Source organism: Penicillium diatomitis, assembly GCF_028827545.1.
Source record: "Penicillium diatomitis strain IBT 30728 chromosome Unknown utg000010l_segment0_segment0, whole genome shotgun sequence".
NCBI classification, from domain to species: Eukaryota; Fungi; Ascomycota; class Eurotiomycetes; order Eurotiales; family Aspergillaceae; genus Penicillium; species Penicillium diatomitis.
The window spans coordinates 921,372-937,526 of record NW_026623182.1 but is presented as its reverse complement, the minus strand read 5'-3'; the positions used below and the strand labels follow the sequence as shown (position 1 = coordinate 937,526).

Genomic DNA, 16,155 nt, shown 5'->3' with positions numbered 1-16,155 from the left:
GATCGACTTGGAGCGGACTCAGGACGTCTGGTGTGTTGAGCGGCTTGATTGTATATGGGTTGCCGGACGAGTTGAAGAGAGGGAGGTGGTGCAAGTAAGAGAAAGAAGGTAGAATGGCGATCAACGTGGAGACCGCGTAGAAGGAAAGAATGGGACAGGGAAGAAAGGTCGAGTTGATTCAGGTTGGAAGAGTGGAAGTGGAGTGGAGGAGTGAGAGGGAGGAAATGATGGAATCGATATAGTCAGGTCGTCGTCAGGATCAGACACGCAGTACACTGAGGGTACTCTCTCACGGCCAGGGCAAGTGACCAGTCAGGGAGGGGGAGACCTGCCCCCCATCTGTCCCAGACAGGAAAAGGGAGGAAAACGGGGGTAACAGGTACTACTGTACGAGGGTACCTCTGAGTCTGAACCAAGAAAAGAAAATCAAATTGGGAAAAATCCTCAGTGGGGTGGAGATGGGACGGATTGGAATGGAAGCAGAGAACACCCAGAGTGGGAGAAGATAGGAAAAAAAAAAGAAAAAAAAGCAGAGAAAATGGGTGAGTGGAGCAGTCAGCCCCACTCCACAGGCTTGGTGACCCACATTGGCGGGAGCTGTTCTGGAATCATTCGTCGATTGGCCGTCGTCGAAGTTCCAGTGTTTCTGCGCCTTTTTGGGGGGTTTTTCCTTTTTTTCTTTTTCGAGATCATGATTATTATCTGCCTGGTGAATTCACTAGTAGGCGTAAGGCGCAGACGTTATCTCCCGTAGCGGTGGTCTATCGGCGGTTTGCTTCTCCCCCCTTTGACTCGGGGGACATCTCTCCAGGGTGATAAGGTCCGCTTCATATGGAAGTACTGTAGTAGTCACTTCATGGCTTACTTCCACCGCTATCTGGACCAGTCAAGGTCCTCGTTCTTGTTCGACTTTCTGTGTCTGTATCACCAACAGGGACCCCAGTAGAAACACGCGACACAAAGGACACTTAGGACAGTACAGGATCTCAGGTCGTATGGAATCTATATGGATGTCAATACGGAATACTCAAAGTTACAGTATTGAATGCCAATGTAAAGTTCAGGTTTTATACTGGTACAGTAATCTTCGATAAGGCAGACAAGATCACAAGAATATCCCTGCCACCTGGTGTACCCGGTGCTAGAGTACGTCTGGCCGGAGATCTGATTGTGGAATGTAGGCCACATTGTTACAGTAGGGGCATTGTATCGGAGCCTAATCGCGACTCCGAGTCCATGACAATGTGGTATCATTTGAAGTTACAGTCTTCAGCGGATCGACATTCGACACCACCGATATGCAGTCCTCAGTAAGCAACTCATCCGGTGACGTGCGGTGGCGAGATCGACAAAAGGAGCATTAGACTAGACATACTTTTCATCTCGTCCACGATGGAAAAACCTTGACATCGGATGCGTTGATCTTGGTCGTGAGCTTCCAGACGTGGAGCTGAACCTCATGATCGGTCAGGAACAAATGGCTCAGTCGCATCGCTCCTTCGAACTCAAGGAGACGCCATCCGGCCGATTGTAATGGAAAAGGCCTCCAGGCGCTTATCACTCCAGGACCGAGTCCCGACTGAAGAAGTCCGGCAGACCAGGACCGACACACATGTTCAATTCGACCATGGTCCCACCCTCCCGACTCCCACTTGTTCCACGGTACGGTAATTTTGTTTTTTACATCTGTGTCTCGCGGGTGCAATCCATGATACGACTTTTAACGTCTCAGGTGATCGGTTAGTTCCTTTGCAGGTCAGACACAGCATGGAATGTGCGACTCCAAGTGCGCATATTCGAGAGTCCAGAGACTTTGGGCGACGACGATCCCGATCGGCCAACGAGCTCCTGCGCCCTCTTTCCCAAGGCTGCGACTCCTTCCAGGCGCGAATAGTCAGACGCAGTTGGTGGCTTGGTCTTGGTGCATGACTAGTACAGTAGGTACGATCATAGGTTGTTACACATTTGTACAGTACGTCAAGTACGGTCTCATTACCAGCGCTCTTCACAAGTTCCCAAGTTCTCCCTTCTCAGGCTGCAAGTCCCTCACGTCGTGCACGTCGTTGCTCCAGACTCAGGCATGAATGCGGGTCACCTGTTTGCCTGCGTCCTTTCGAGAATGTTTCCCGTCGATTCTGGAAGGGCCAAATGTCGAGGCAGGGATGGGGATCATCCCTGTCCAGTGCAGGGTGCAGAGACAGATTGAACGTTGGACGTACAATGGACTCATCATCTGCGCGTGGCAACCGACACAAGGGCTCTCCTCCTCGTGGCCTCGTTCACGATCTTGGATGCCAAGTCAGTCGAGAGTCTGCACCTAGAATGCAGTGATGCACTCTGCAGCCGATCAGGGAGGAACTGGAGTCAGCTTGGAAAAGGCTATCCCTTCTTCTGCGAATGATGAATGGTCACCCGATTCAGCAATCAACCACATACATATCTAAGCTTACCTCCTACTGTAGTCAGTAGTGTCTCTCGGTCGACCTGTGGCACTGGGTGGTGGTCGACGCCTTTCTGGTACGCCGCGGGCCCCGGGGCCTGTTCTCTCGTAAAAGCCTGCGATTCCCGATGGAATCATAGGATCAACGACGAAGAGGACTACCCGGATCCGCAGAATCAGGATAAGCACAGCGAGGCTCCGAGCCAATCTTGGCTCTCGGCGAATCCACGGGCCCTTCAGCAGCGTCAATGGGCTTGAGGGCTCAGGGCTCAGGCCGACGCTAAAACTCCGCTTGAAGCCGGTGGGAATGCCAGGGAGATGCGGACCCATGGCCTGACGGCGCTCGGCACCCAGTCAGACTCAGCATGGCTCTTGCCCCGCATGCTTTCAGCGCGAATCTCTGCTCCCCTTGCGTTGGCCTGGAGGTGCCAACTGCCCACTGCCAACTGCCCACTGCCCACTGCCCACTGCCCACTGCCCACTGCCAACTGCCAACTGCCAACTGGGAAGACTGCCCTTTCAGCGAGTACGATCTTGCAAGTGGCTGGGCCAGGAGACCTTCTTGAGTGGTCACGTCATTCTCTCGGGCACTGCCACGGTCCCCCCCCCCCCACGCCCCGCGGGACAAGTGTAACCGTACCGTACATGTACATGGCTACATGCTGAATCGTGCAGAGTCAACGCTCAAACACTGGTACAGCAACATCTGGAACGAGTACCGAGGAAAGCTGATCTGCCAACTGGACTCGATGTGGACAACGACTGAGATGATGATGATTGCTCATTGCAGTGCCCAGGATTCAGAACTGTCAAGTCGCGACCGAGAGCTACATCGAGTGAACGGTCAAAGAGATTGAGTTTCATTCTCGTCCGGTGGTAGGAATCACTCGACGGCCTTGAGGTCCCGCTTCTACAAGTGAATCTACAATACTACTAGACTTCGTAGACTACCTACCTGGACAGTACCCAACTACCCATAACTAAGTAGTAGTGAGTAGGACAATAGTACTAGTGTACTTTACTAGGTACTTTGGGTAAAGTTACGAAGTACTAACTTGTAACTACAGTACAACCTCTGGTCTATCATGAAGTTCCATCGACCAACGTTTATTCCATCGAAGCTTCTGATCGACACCCTGTGAACCAAGAATCGCGTGGGTCACGAAGATCCATTGAAGGACTCGCCTCCCGACCATTTCTGCTACGCCAGCTTCTTCAAACCGTCGTCCCTGTCGAAGAGAAGCAGGTACTGTACAATTATATACAGTACACCCGCTGTCCTTTCCAGCACCGCAAGACAATCACAGCGAGTTTATTCACTGTACCGTGTTGTAAAGGCGAAATCTGTGGCGAGCGCGTATCGTCTCAGTCTCCCGCGTATCTGACAGGAGGTGGCGAACTCGGGCGAGAGACCGGGCACTCCAAGATCGTGCAACCTGACAGAGTTTTTCTTCTCGCCTCATAGCTCCCGCCAACTACTACGGTACTACCTAACCTCATCCAATGTGCCCAAGCCCCAAGGACCCCAACCCGGTCCGCCCAGCAGTAGACTGAAGACTCCAAGCGTTGACCGTGCTCGTACCCCAAGACCCTCTCCATTCAGAAGGGCAGCCCACCGAAGAGGAAAGTGAAGCACAGAGAGGCACGTGCCTCGAGGAGAGATGGAACCTCAAGCGCCACGAACACTCTACGAAGGTTCGTATAACAACGAAGTATAGACTACGGACTATGGGGACCCGATGTCTCTCCAGCCATCGGCAAAAGCCGACCGAACAAACGCGCGATCGAGAGATCAACCCAACAAACTGACCAATCACAACACGCTGTGGCACAATCAGGATCACCATTTTCCCTTTCTGGCAAGGAACCGAGGCCCCAAGTCTTTCTCGAAGTCTGTTGGACGAGATTGGAGGACGCCAGTAAGGAACCGGGAAAACAAAAAAAAAAAAAAACTCTGTCCTTCTGATTGTGTATGGTTGTTCACTACGAGAGAATAAGGTCTGATAAGTTGCGGCTGAAATCAACAGAGTTGAAGATATGCGGTTTTCCTTTTCGGGAGCGTGGTCGAGGCATCAATCTCCGATGATTGATCGAGTTTTGGTGTGACCTTGGGAATCAAAGTCCTCTATGCCATCGCACAATACAACTACGCACTAGACACTTCTGGAGTAGTCATGACTACAGTGCGGTTCGCGCTCTTCACAGACCTCCGACCCGGTCAGTCCAATGTTACCCCAGCCGGGAGCGGAAAGAACCACTCCTGCCTTGTGGGATTCTAGAATCTCCGCCGAAGACCGAACTCCATCCTGGCTTGCTCAGGGCTGTTTGTCGCGGTCGCCACAGCCGTTAGTGCTTTACTAGTCTAGACTCCAGGCACTACTATCATCGATTTCTTTCGATCGAGAAGGTGCCTCCTCATGCACACTCTCCCTTTTTGCCGACCATGGACCTAATCGCGATGCCCAGGTATCCTCCGATATGAAGAGTATTGCTCTTCACTGTGGAACAAGGGACATTGACAACTGGACAGTGGCTACGGTAGTGGACTAGTGATACCGATGACCATGATCGTGTAAATGATTGCTGTAGATTTAGAATAGTCAATCTCCCGCTTCCATAGTCTTGGGTCTCTGATCTTCGTGTATACCTAGTCAATTCTCACGAACGGAGACGACTCCACTGACCTGATCATTCATACCTAGTACATGGAGTCATGTACCACGGAAATCCTGCGCAAAGTGATCAGTCTCTGACAGGCCGACACTGCAAGAATGGTCTTGCCGCCCGAGAATTCCCTGAATGAACGGTATGCAGTTGCACGGATGCAGAGTCTGGCCAGGATCGATCAAAAAAAAATGGAATGTGCCCGTTTCACAATCCCTTGTCAAAGGGCAACTCGACCTCGGAAGGATCTCAAAGTGAGACTTTTCGAGGACGAACTAACTCACTACGATCGGGTGAAGAGCCCTTCGAGACTCGGTGTACCTAAGTAGATCCCCCGGGCTACCCACGTCCGTGCCTGACGCGGGCGCTTAAACTCTTTTTTTTAACAAAGGATCCCGCTGGCGAATCGCCGTGCTTCAAGCGAGGAAAAAAACTCAAGCGAGTCAAAAAGATAAACAACAAAAAAAAAAAAACTCTGTCTGGGAGTTTGCCACCACGAGATAGGATTTTCAACGTCCTGTGCTCCCAAAAGTATATCGAGCACTCCACATGCCAGGGCAAACAAGACTGCCTTCCTGTTTTGTTCTATCAGATCGTTTAGCCTATTTATGATTGAGTAGGCAAAATCCCGTGTTTGGCCTAGATGTCTGCGAAAAGTGCACCGATCGGTTGGAATTAGAATGTATCAATGTATTGCCCACTGCTCAGTGCCCGGTGCCCTGTGCCCTGTCAGTCTTGCCGATATCGAAAATGGAACTCCCTGTCTTGGCTCCTTCCAGACCTTGCGCAGAGATTTTTCTTCCTTTCATCTCGTTCAATACTACCATCTTGAGACTAGACCCTTTTTCAGCCTCGTCCAGATCTATCATGACTAGTTAGGAGTCATCCCACAGATGGAGAGGCTTCGGCCTACGGAAGAGAATTGAAAAAAAAAAAAAACCAATCCCGACTCCCGTCAATACGACATTTGTCTTGGCTATTGATCATCATGTTGGTCCTTTTCCGGGTCCGTGGATGTTTCCCGCCCGGAGAGGGATGGACCGGGTTATCCTGTGACTATCAAGATGCGCAATCAAATGCCAATGCCGCACGGCTCTCGGGTGAGATTCACTCGTGGAGTCGTGATAGCCCACCCCGATGACAGCCGGCACCAGCGACGATCGGCCGACCGGTCGGGCTCGGAGGGGTCCCGAATCCAACAAGATTCTTCGGACTGTCGAACAATTCACTCCGAGACCAACTGCTCAAATGCTCCCTTAATCCACCGCACTACCCATAACTGAGTCAGTAGTAGGGTCTGTCAGTCCGATTTCACCCTAGCGCGTAGTCTACCAGTGGATGCCTTTCCTCTTTTTCTCTCTCTTTCTTTTCTCCACTGTTGCGCTGTCGTCAAAAGGCCTACCTATTCTTGAGAGAGCGGACCCTCTCCGTGTCCACTATTTCCACTTGGACTCAAAGACCCAAAGAGCGACACCTGATAAGGAAGTCCGAAAGCGGGACCCCCCAGTCTTGTCCCGTTTCGCAGTATCTGACTCGACTGGTCGAAACGCTGTCAAAAAAAGAAAAAGAAAAAAGAAGGGGAAAAAAAAAACTATCAAGAGGCTATGACTCGTCGAATCATTGATTGACCCGTACAGTCGTGCTGCTTTTGACAGGAGTCAATTTTGGTATGTCCTGTCACTTGTTTTCCATGGATCAGGGACGTACTGTAGGAGTGTAGTCCTCGGCTTCTCGTAGTGATGTACTGTATTAGGACACCGGAGAAAAAGCCCAACGGACCGAGACCGAGTAATGCATATGATGACTCTGGTGGACGACAGACAGGACCCATGATTCATTCCCCCCCCCCCAAAGATGAGCACAGAAAACACCTGCAACCTTAGCACGAGGGGGGGTCGACTACTCTTGGCTTTTGCGTGGGCGAAGTATAGACTTGAACTTGTTGTTACATAATTAATTTGCGGTCTTCATAATTAGTTATCTACCATGTATCCCTTTACTTAATAAAAGTCTGTGTTTAATTGTTTACACAATACACAGTCGTCGTCTGTTAGTCTGTTACACATTCTCGAGACCGTTGTCGTAATGTTAAATATAGTGTCTTACGTCCACATGGATCTACATTCGAAACTCGCGGCTGTCGTACAAGCTAGGTTAGTTACTTAGGACGCCGCTCTATTACATATCGACTTGAGACGCCCTAGGGTTAAAGTGAGGCAATACGGGACACGAAGCTAGATTGTGATAATCCTCCTCGACGGTTTCGGCAATCTGCCACCTGTAACACGGCTGGCTGCCGATCATTCGTCGTCAGTCCAATAATTGATCGAGTGCCATTGCGTACGCTTTACCCCAGATGATCTGACCACGGACCTCTGTAGACGAGCCAAGAGAGAAATCTAGAGTGCCTAGTGAAATCCTGGCCTGGATTTATCTGAACGGTCTCCAATCGTATTGTTCCAAACCCAACGCCTGAATCTGTGAGCTCACTGTCTTGGCTGCATACGAGCAGTAGCAGCACCCGAACCTACTGTTGACGCTAATGCAGCCAGCTTCCAAGATAGCTTCATACAAGCTACCACGCACTGCAGCTAAAGAGAAATCAATGACCTGTCCAGTTTTCAGCATGAACCTGCCCCGACTTTCAAGGTATTGATTTTCAGAGGCCAGGGACTATTGGTACCTATTGACGTACTCTGTAATCTGTACTCTGGAGTCTTTACTGGAACTGGGTAGATTATTACGATCATCGAGCTGTCATGTCCATCAGAGTCAACATTCCTGTTGAGTAATACGGACGACGGAACTCCAATCTCCCCAGTGCGATAAACACAACCCCGGTGCAGCAAGGGGCTCATTCCCTCCCTTGACCATGTACTGTACCCCTCCCACAATCATGCACTCCCTCCAATAACATACCGACAATCATCACGATCACGGTTGACAGCGGGTAGACAACGTCTGGTCTCGAATAGGTGCAGTGCCCAGACCATTTGACCAAAGTCAAAATCTCGGACCACTTTCTCAAACTCAAAATCCTTTGCCTGGCTGTTGACTGCACTTGTCGCGATGTTTACCTGTCGCGACTCGCTAGCGTCACTTTCAAGTGTCTAACTCTACGGTCCTTCAGCACTAAACCCCACATCATCCAACGCATTCTTTCCTTTCCCTAGTCGGTACCCGAGACTTTCGCACAAGGCACCCCCTCCCACGACATCCCTGCTTCTTCTCGCTTCTTCCTACAGGATTTTATTTTTGTTATCCATGCTTCTCCAACACCCCCCATGGCTCATGCAGCCAAGCCAAGCCCCCCTGTCTGGGGGTGTGAGACTTCGGCCCGGGATAGGATTAGTGTCTCTCGTTATCCATGAACGTTCCCCGTTCGATGTCAGATGAGGAAACGCGACGTTTTTAATAGAAATTGTCATAGCAATGTCATCCGCTACTATATGCGAAGGCAGCAAGTGATACCCTGTTCCTCTGCATTATTCGCATGGCTGTGAAGATGGCCCTGACCTTGTAGCAAATTCGCTTGAAAAGAAATTCTTCAACTGCGATCATGTACACAGTTGTAGACACTCAAGGGGAGAGAGACCGGGGAAGATGGGGAAGAGTCCATGCTGGACTCCTGTTTCCCCCAGACAACATCTTCCTGTTTCGGTCATTTCCCCACAATTTCCCCGACCACGGCCGCTTCAGCGAGTCGGCACGCAGCGCACCCGGCTAAGCAGCCGACAAATTACTTTCCCACTTTACAGCAACACCAGTTGTTCCATCCTGCGTATCGTTCGCTCCATGTATTCCCGTGAAACCCCCCCCATCAGTCAGTCAGTCGACCAGGATGAGGTATTATGCCGAAGCTGCAGACTCCAGAGCAAGGGAGGGGGACACAAAAAGTATATTCCTCCGTTTCTCCACATCAAAGAAGCTGCACCTGCCACCTCAGAGCTTTTGGAGCTGGGATCATCGCGCTATGACGGTTTGTTTGAACCTCGCATCCCCGTGGGGGAGGGATGAGTTGACGAATCGTCAGCCACTGGGATTTGAATAGGGATTTGAGGGTGTGACCTGGACGGGGGATTTCCGATCATTAACAAAGTCAAGGAAGTCCAAGGGACTTTTCGAATTCTTCGTGCCGTGCCCGTGTCTTCGCTCATATCTTGACCTGTACGGATGATCTCGTCGTTGCTGGGATAGTAACGATGAGATGTGGATATTTAGTACAGTATTGATGTCTAGTTCGGGGGTATTACACCCAGGCCCCTATGTGTTGATGGAGCGTACTGGTATCAAGGAATTAAACGCCGTTTGGTTGACTATGGTAGTAGAAGTGACTTTGGCCTTTGGCTTATCTCAGTCTCTGTACTCTGTACTCTGTGCCACAAGCTATGATGGGCAGCCAGTAGCCAGTAGCCACTAGCCAGAGCTAAACTTACAGGCACTGGCGTTGGCTGGCTAGCTCGCTAGACTAGGAGCTCTCCGCTCCCAATCACAAAACACAACTGTGAAGAACTCCAGGTTTGTCATGACTCGGTCAGCAATCTCTGGGCATCATTTACGCAACAGAAACTTCTGCTTCATGGCATATCAGTAGAATGTAAATGGGGTGATACTGCATGGCTTAGTCTCTACACAAGACATACTGAACTGAACCCTCTGCAATCTCAACACAGTACAGATAGTGCGCTATGTAACCCCGGATCGCCGATCGTCCACAAGATCATCCTGTGCTCGCAGACACAACACGTCAGCATACCCAGGCTATATTACGTTCAGTAGAGTCGGATATACTGTAGAGTGTAGACTGACGGAAAAGCCCTTGCAATTCCATATCGACCACTGAGTCTTGACAGGCTGCCACTATTGTGTTGAACACCGAAGTGAATATAGGGTTTCCCTCTGCGTAAGTGCGTAGACTCCCTCACAATGACACCGATCTGACGGGAGTCTCGGACGTGACTAACATCTGAAACAGGTTAGTAGTAGTCTCGTCTCGACTCTCGAGACGAACCGCAACAAGCTTTCTGGGGAACGGCACTTGAAAATCGCCCGAGTTGCCGCCAAGAGGTCGACATCCCCATTAAGGATCAATGGTTCATACTAACAATTACCCAAAACACAAGGGAAAGTAATGAAGCATGCCAAACGATGAAGTTCGCCCCCTGCTTGCCTTGCGCTATTGAAAACACACTATGACTGCATTATAAACGGATTCTGCCACACTACATCGCCTCTCTCCTCTCCTGGTAATCGTCATTTACAGCTGCAGATATTGATGCGATACAATCCCTGTCTTCAAGGATCAACAGTATGTACAATTGTATACAGGGGCTAGTCAATTTCGTCGTCGACTTTTCATGCAGAAAATGTATTGACCCAGTGCAGTATTACCGAGACGCACACTGTACGACTTTGTACATTCCTAGGAATTTCCAATCCAACCTTTCCACAAGCCTTCCATTCTTCTTCAGCCTGTATCACAAGAAGCACAAAACTTGCTCCAGCCGTACAGTCCATCCAGTCCATGTACCCACCAATTTCAATTCTGTACGGGTAGAAGATCCACCATTTTCATCATCATCCCTACTGTACTACGGTACTACTGTACTGTACTGCATAGTTGCATCCATGATCCACGATCCAACAGATCTGCAGTGACGACTCAGAAGGACGAAACCACCCTCGTCTCGAATCTTTTTCAACAGAACCATGTCTCTCTAGAGAGGGGCACTCTACTAATTGGCTATCGAGTTGTCGATCGACGTAAGTCTGAACAAGTTGATCATCATTCTTTGTTGGTCCACGGACCAGAACGTTTCACCCGGTGACCCATCGCCTCATCGAGTAAATGATCCACGCGTCCATCACATCATCCGTGCGAGTGGCCCAGTGTTTCTAGTCTGCAACGGTAGATCGTGTGCGACAGCGAAGGGTCTCAGTGTACATGTTTACAATTGTATATATGCCTGTATGGCTATGCCATGGTGTACTATCATAGTCATACAATATTGAATACTATAAAATTCGTAACGTACTGTATGAGGTTGTTGCCGTCACCGGCGGGTCCCTTGCGCATTTTTTCTGGTTGCAATGAAATGCTTCTGAGAATGTTCTACTCGTCCCGGGTATCTCCACCTGCCGATCTTTCCTCGACAGGCCAGAAATCAAACAGTGAGGACTGAGGACATCCAGGCGTACGGAAAAGAACTCATACTATAGTTATGTATGCGGGCAATTCCAAGGCAAATCGCGAACAGCATGGTATCCTACCTTTACGCCGTCTATGAGACTACACATGCAGAAATACCGTGTCAACTCGTCAAGCACCAGACAGGTTGAATCTCGACTCCCTAAGCTTTACTCAACTGAAACCAAATCAAACCCTAACTTCCAACCGTATCCATTCTAAAAAGCAATTCGTAAGATTCGAAAATCCCTCAACCCAATCGCCCCTTAACCCACTCACCAGTCGATCACAGATGGAGCAAAGACGGTACAGCCCGTCGCGAATGACCTCATTCAGACCCACAGCCCCTAGCCAGAATCTTGTTTTCATCACTCTCTGCTAGTGGAGCTGTCGACCAATTTTTGTTTCCTGTGTGAACTTCGCTCTTTGTGCTGAGGGTGCCTTGTCAGTGGAATAATCATGCGATCGGTTTGTTGTTTTTTTGTTTTGTTTTTTTTGGCGGGTGTTTGACGGGAGAAAGTGTCCACACCTTGCTACGTTGTCTAGACCGATTAAGTGGCCCAGATCTGACGGGCGAAGTTGGGCGCAACTAATATGGTGTTGGGATGATTGATCCGGTGGATATTTTCCCCAACACGTGCGACAGTCGACTGATGTAGAGATTCTCGTTATTTCCCCCCCCCCCCCCCACCTTTGTGACTCTAGCCTATATTGGATGGTATGAGGTGTGGATTCTCTGTTGTGGTCAGGATTATGATGCCGTGGGTCGCATTTTTAGGAAAGACACAGAGTTGTTTGTCGTGATGCCTCGCTTATCTGGTAGGATGATCGTCGCTGCATCAATATAGAGTCTAGAATACCGACACAGGGTACCACCTGCTGATATCTGAGGGAGCCACAAACATCGACCTCGTCCACATAGCGTAATACAGCTCCATCAACGACCTCATCAAGGTGAAGAATGTCAGGCAGCTAGGTACCTGGGAAATCTCAATCGGACGCGCTAGATCGTGAACCAAGATCCTGTAGGCCAAGCCGTAACGGGAGTGGCTCAGAGTAGTCAGGGTCGGGCGCTACTCGAAACAGTCTTGGCGCTTCCATTCGAGACTAGCTGGAGAACCTGGAGGGAAAGGCATTCTACTCTGCTTGGTTGCGCATAGTTGGCGTGGGAGTTATTTATTTGATTGTGCAATGCTTGTTTTTCAGTCTGCACCGCGGGTTCCACCCATTTTCTGGCGATGATATCCCTCGAATTCGAAGAACATGGCGTTTACCGGGGCGGGACGTCATGGGAGACGAGAGGGGACTCAGTGCAGAGTCGAGACGGCGAAGAAAACGTGAGTTCCATATAGTACTTGCCAGACCACCTACAGAAGATTCGAACAGTTACATCGTGCAACTAGTCCCGTTCCTCCCGGTAATGTTATCAGTGCTAGGAAGCTGTACGTGAATAATAGCCCGTCGCAGCTAAGAGTAGTCCAGTCTATATCGGCAGCGTCTCTCTCACATGCATCAAGTCGTTAGACTCCATCAACATGCAGATCAAGTCCTCATCAATTCCATCCCCAGGCATCTATCTCTCCTCTCCGATTCCCTCTCTCCAATCGCCCCGCTAAGATGCACGAGCCCCTGAAGGACTCAATTTCCTTACACCCCTTGTCCTGGGTTCTACTTTTGGCTTTCTTTCTTAAATAATTTCCACTCTTCATGCAGACTTTATGCAGACATCAATCCTACCCCCTGTCACGAGCAACTGTCCGCACGAGCCAACGTTGCTCTCGGTCAACACCCTTGCACACCTGCACAACCCTACTACACATATTCATAATGTATATCCGTTGAGACGAAGTTCATCGTATGACCTAGCACGGCGGACCTCAACCATGTCTGGCTGATATATGCAAGAGGACGGGTAAATTCAAAGTCAAAATGACGGCTGGCGGGCTCTAGTGCTCTAGACTCCGCGTGCCTGGGCTCGCCTGGGCACCGGTCCACCTCTATTGTCTTCAGCATCAGCCGTGCCATTCGGTACGCCGGTGCGTAGGGTTGCACCGTAGCTGGAGGTGAACGTACCACAGGAGGCATGGAACGCTCGATGACGTGGTTCGTCCACAGGTAGGTGCAGGTGAGAGCGAGGTCTAGCGACTCGACGCGACTCGACTCGACATGACTCGACACGGAAGAGGCTCCCTGTCCATTTATATACTAGCTCCGGGTCTATTCACCCACACTATTGCAGGTGGACGGGTGAGATCCAATCTGTTTCTTTGGAGATTTCTTGGCATGATGCGCTTTCGGGCTTATTACTTTTTTTTTTTTTTTGGTGGATTGCGTTTCTTCAGCGAGTGTCGGGTCTACATCCATGTAAATGGAATGATGGACAATGTAGAGGTACAAGATGAACATGGTGTGCCCTCGGTCGTGTCCAAAATCGGGAACAATCGTCGAATGACTGATCACACTGCCCTTGTGAAGAAGATGATGAGGATTTGGGGGAGCAGGGTAATATGAGAGATCCTTTGCTTTGGAGGCATGCCTCGGCTACAGGGGGCCTCAGATCTCCATGTCATCTTGTTCTTGTTATCCGATGCATAAGTACCTGTAATAAGTAACTATATACAGTCCACACTCATTGCACTGTGCTGTATCTGTTCAGTAGTTCCGTGTTCCCCGTTCCACGGCCATCCTAGCCTTTCCAGTCCACATCACAGCTTCACTTTTTGGTCCACGCACTCGAATCATAACCGACCATCAACGCCGTATACTCGGGCCCGGCGGCCGCCCAGCCTTTGATACCGCCTTCCAGGATCAAGCTCTCCATAGAGGTATCTTGTTTGAGTGCCAAGTAATCCGCAAACCAATTGGCCGTACGTGGACCCCGTCCATTTGAGGAGCCTACAACCAACACCAGTCCAGGCAGTTAGGCTCGCAGGCTTGATACTCGACGATACAATGGCAACAACTCGGTGGTCGATGGAAAGAAATCCCCACTTTGATGAACGAGAGTACTCACCACAGTACCAGATCACGTGTTTCACCCCGGTCTGGGATAGTAGCGAATATACTGCCGGTAATGTCGGGTAGAGACTCTGGGCGGGGAGGTTGATTGATCCCTGAATGGTGCCTCCCTGTTTGATCATGCAGAGGATTAGCAGACTCTAAATTAAGAGGAATCTCCGGGGGTTTCGGGGTGGGGAGAAAAGGAACGAATTCATGAATTGCGTGTGAGAAGGGCGGCGCATCCAAGCAGCTATCAGTCCAGTGCGTGAAGGGAGTGAGGATCAAGCCTTGCTCCCCCACGGGTGATCATAGTAGTACTCTCCAGATCGCCCGTCACCGCGCCTTCCCGACAAGAGGACACTCATACGGGACTGAACAGGGGGGGATACGAGACGGGAGAGGACTAACCTCGAAATCCGTGCGTCGCACATCGACCAGGACGAAATCCTGGCCGGGTTGTTTCCCAGTCTGGAACCACTGCAGAAGCTCATTGCGGGGTAAGGACCGCACGGCAGACTGCGGAGCGGGATAAGCCGCGTGCCATGGAAGCTCTGCAGACGTCGTGGAAGTGGTGGTCGCGGTAGACTCGGCCATGTTGCCAATGGTCAGGTGCTGTAGGACTAGGGCCTCTTCTGGCGTCGAACCCAAGGGATACCTTATTACCTAGAGTGGCAGGATTGAGCAGCCTGATGCTGGGGATGAGGTTCTCAGATTGGGGAGTGAATGACGGCCAGGAGAGGAATGGGCCAACGTCAGACGCAGGAGGGTACCACTACCACGTATGTGGGATTGTGTACAACTGTACAACTGTACAACTGTGTCGGGTAAAGTGTAAAGAGTAGAGTGTGTCAGTGTAGTGTACAGCGATGGACAGATTAGGTGGTTAGTGCGCGGGACAGGCCTCTAATCCACCATGATATCGTCCAGTCATGTGAGACCAGCGAGCGTTATCGGCTCTGAGGGGCTTATCTTGGCTTGTGCCTCTCCGACCTGCTGATTGGGTCCCCCGCCCTTTTGGCCAGTCTCGGGGGATCCACCGCTGCAGCAGACGGTCACATGGTCGATCGCTGGATGTTGTGGGGGCTGTTCGCGGGACGAGCTGGAAAGTTTGTTCGATCCTGGACCACGTTGGACCGCCTTGGGCCGCCTGACGTCCACATCGGTCAAGAGGCTGGAAAGCATCGTGTCCCAGACGATTGGCTTGTCATGACCCTGCGCTTACGACAGGGCGCCTTTTCCACCGCGTTGGGTCTCTGCTTATCGGACCCGGTGGCCCAGTTGACGATGAGGATCGGCTTCGAGACTTCCAGTCCCGAGCGACCCAGACGGACACAGGCCGCAGTTCATGACCCAAAATGCCTTCACCGTGCAGGGATCGACTGCGGGAAAAAAAAAGCAAATGATGACCCAGTCGCGGGTCTACTTCACTTATCTCCCACTTCAACCACTCGAGAGCAGGCGGGAGACGAAGAGAGGGCGGGCCTGACGACTTGATCTGAATCCCAATGAGGCCAGATCCCATCCTCTTGTCGGCTGGATTCAAGGTTCAGTCAGTGTGGACTGTGGAGAGTGAGACCAGACCGAGAGGAGCCGCGCGCGTGGTCCAGCGCCCCCGATGCTTCGTCGAAGCTGCGCAGGTGCTGGTGGAGTTGAGCATCGGATCAATGTCCGAGTGGGACAACCCAGTGCCTCGGCTTATGGCGATATGATTCCAGTCATGACACTGATGTGTCTCTATCGAGACACGGGGAGGATCCAATCTCTGCCTCGTTCACTGGGAAACGACACCCAATGTGTTATCGTGTGGTCCATTCGCTAGTCTCAACGTCGGCCTTCTTTCGGGCATTGAATTGTCCTCCAAGCG

At 50.8% G+C, this 16,155-nt stretch overlaps 3 protein-coding genes across 3 annotated transcripts; 1 reads left to right on the top strand and 2 right to left on the bottom strand.

The window, feature by feature from the left end:
* Positions 1–2,074: 2,074 nt before the first annotated feature.
* On the bottom strand, positions 2,075–2,770 carry N7539_007336 (uncharacterized protein; the record flags this gene model as incomplete). The annotated part of the gene is made up of 2 exons (XM_056936937.1): positions 2,075–2,135; positions 2,451–2,770. 2 exons carry the CDS (start codon positions 2,768–2,770, stop codon positions 2,075–2,077), a joined length of 381 nt encoding a protein of 126 aa, XP_056787736.1.
* Positions 2,771–14,004: 11,234 nt separating this feature from the next.
* On the bottom strand, positions 14,005–14,885 carry N7539_007335 (putative arsenate reductase (Arc2); the record flags this gene model as incomplete). Its single annotated transcript, XM_056936936.1, has 3 exons — positions 14,005–14,186; positions 14,305–14,419; positions 14,700–14,885. 3 exons carry the CDS (start codon positions 14,883–14,885, stop codon positions 14,005–14,007), a joined length of 483 nt encoding a protein of 160 aa, XP_056787735.1.
* A 462-nt stretch (positions 14,886–15,347) lies between these two features.
* N7539_007334 (uncharacterized protein) lies at positions 15,348–15,785 on the top strand (the record flags this gene model as incomplete). Its single annotated transcript, XM_056936935.1, has 1 exon — positions 15,348–15,785. One exon carries the CDS (start codon positions 15,348–15,350, stop codon positions 15,783–15,785), a length of 438 nt encoding a protein of 145 aa, XP_056787734.1.
* Between the last annotated feature and the right edge of the window lie 370 nt (positions 15,786–16,155).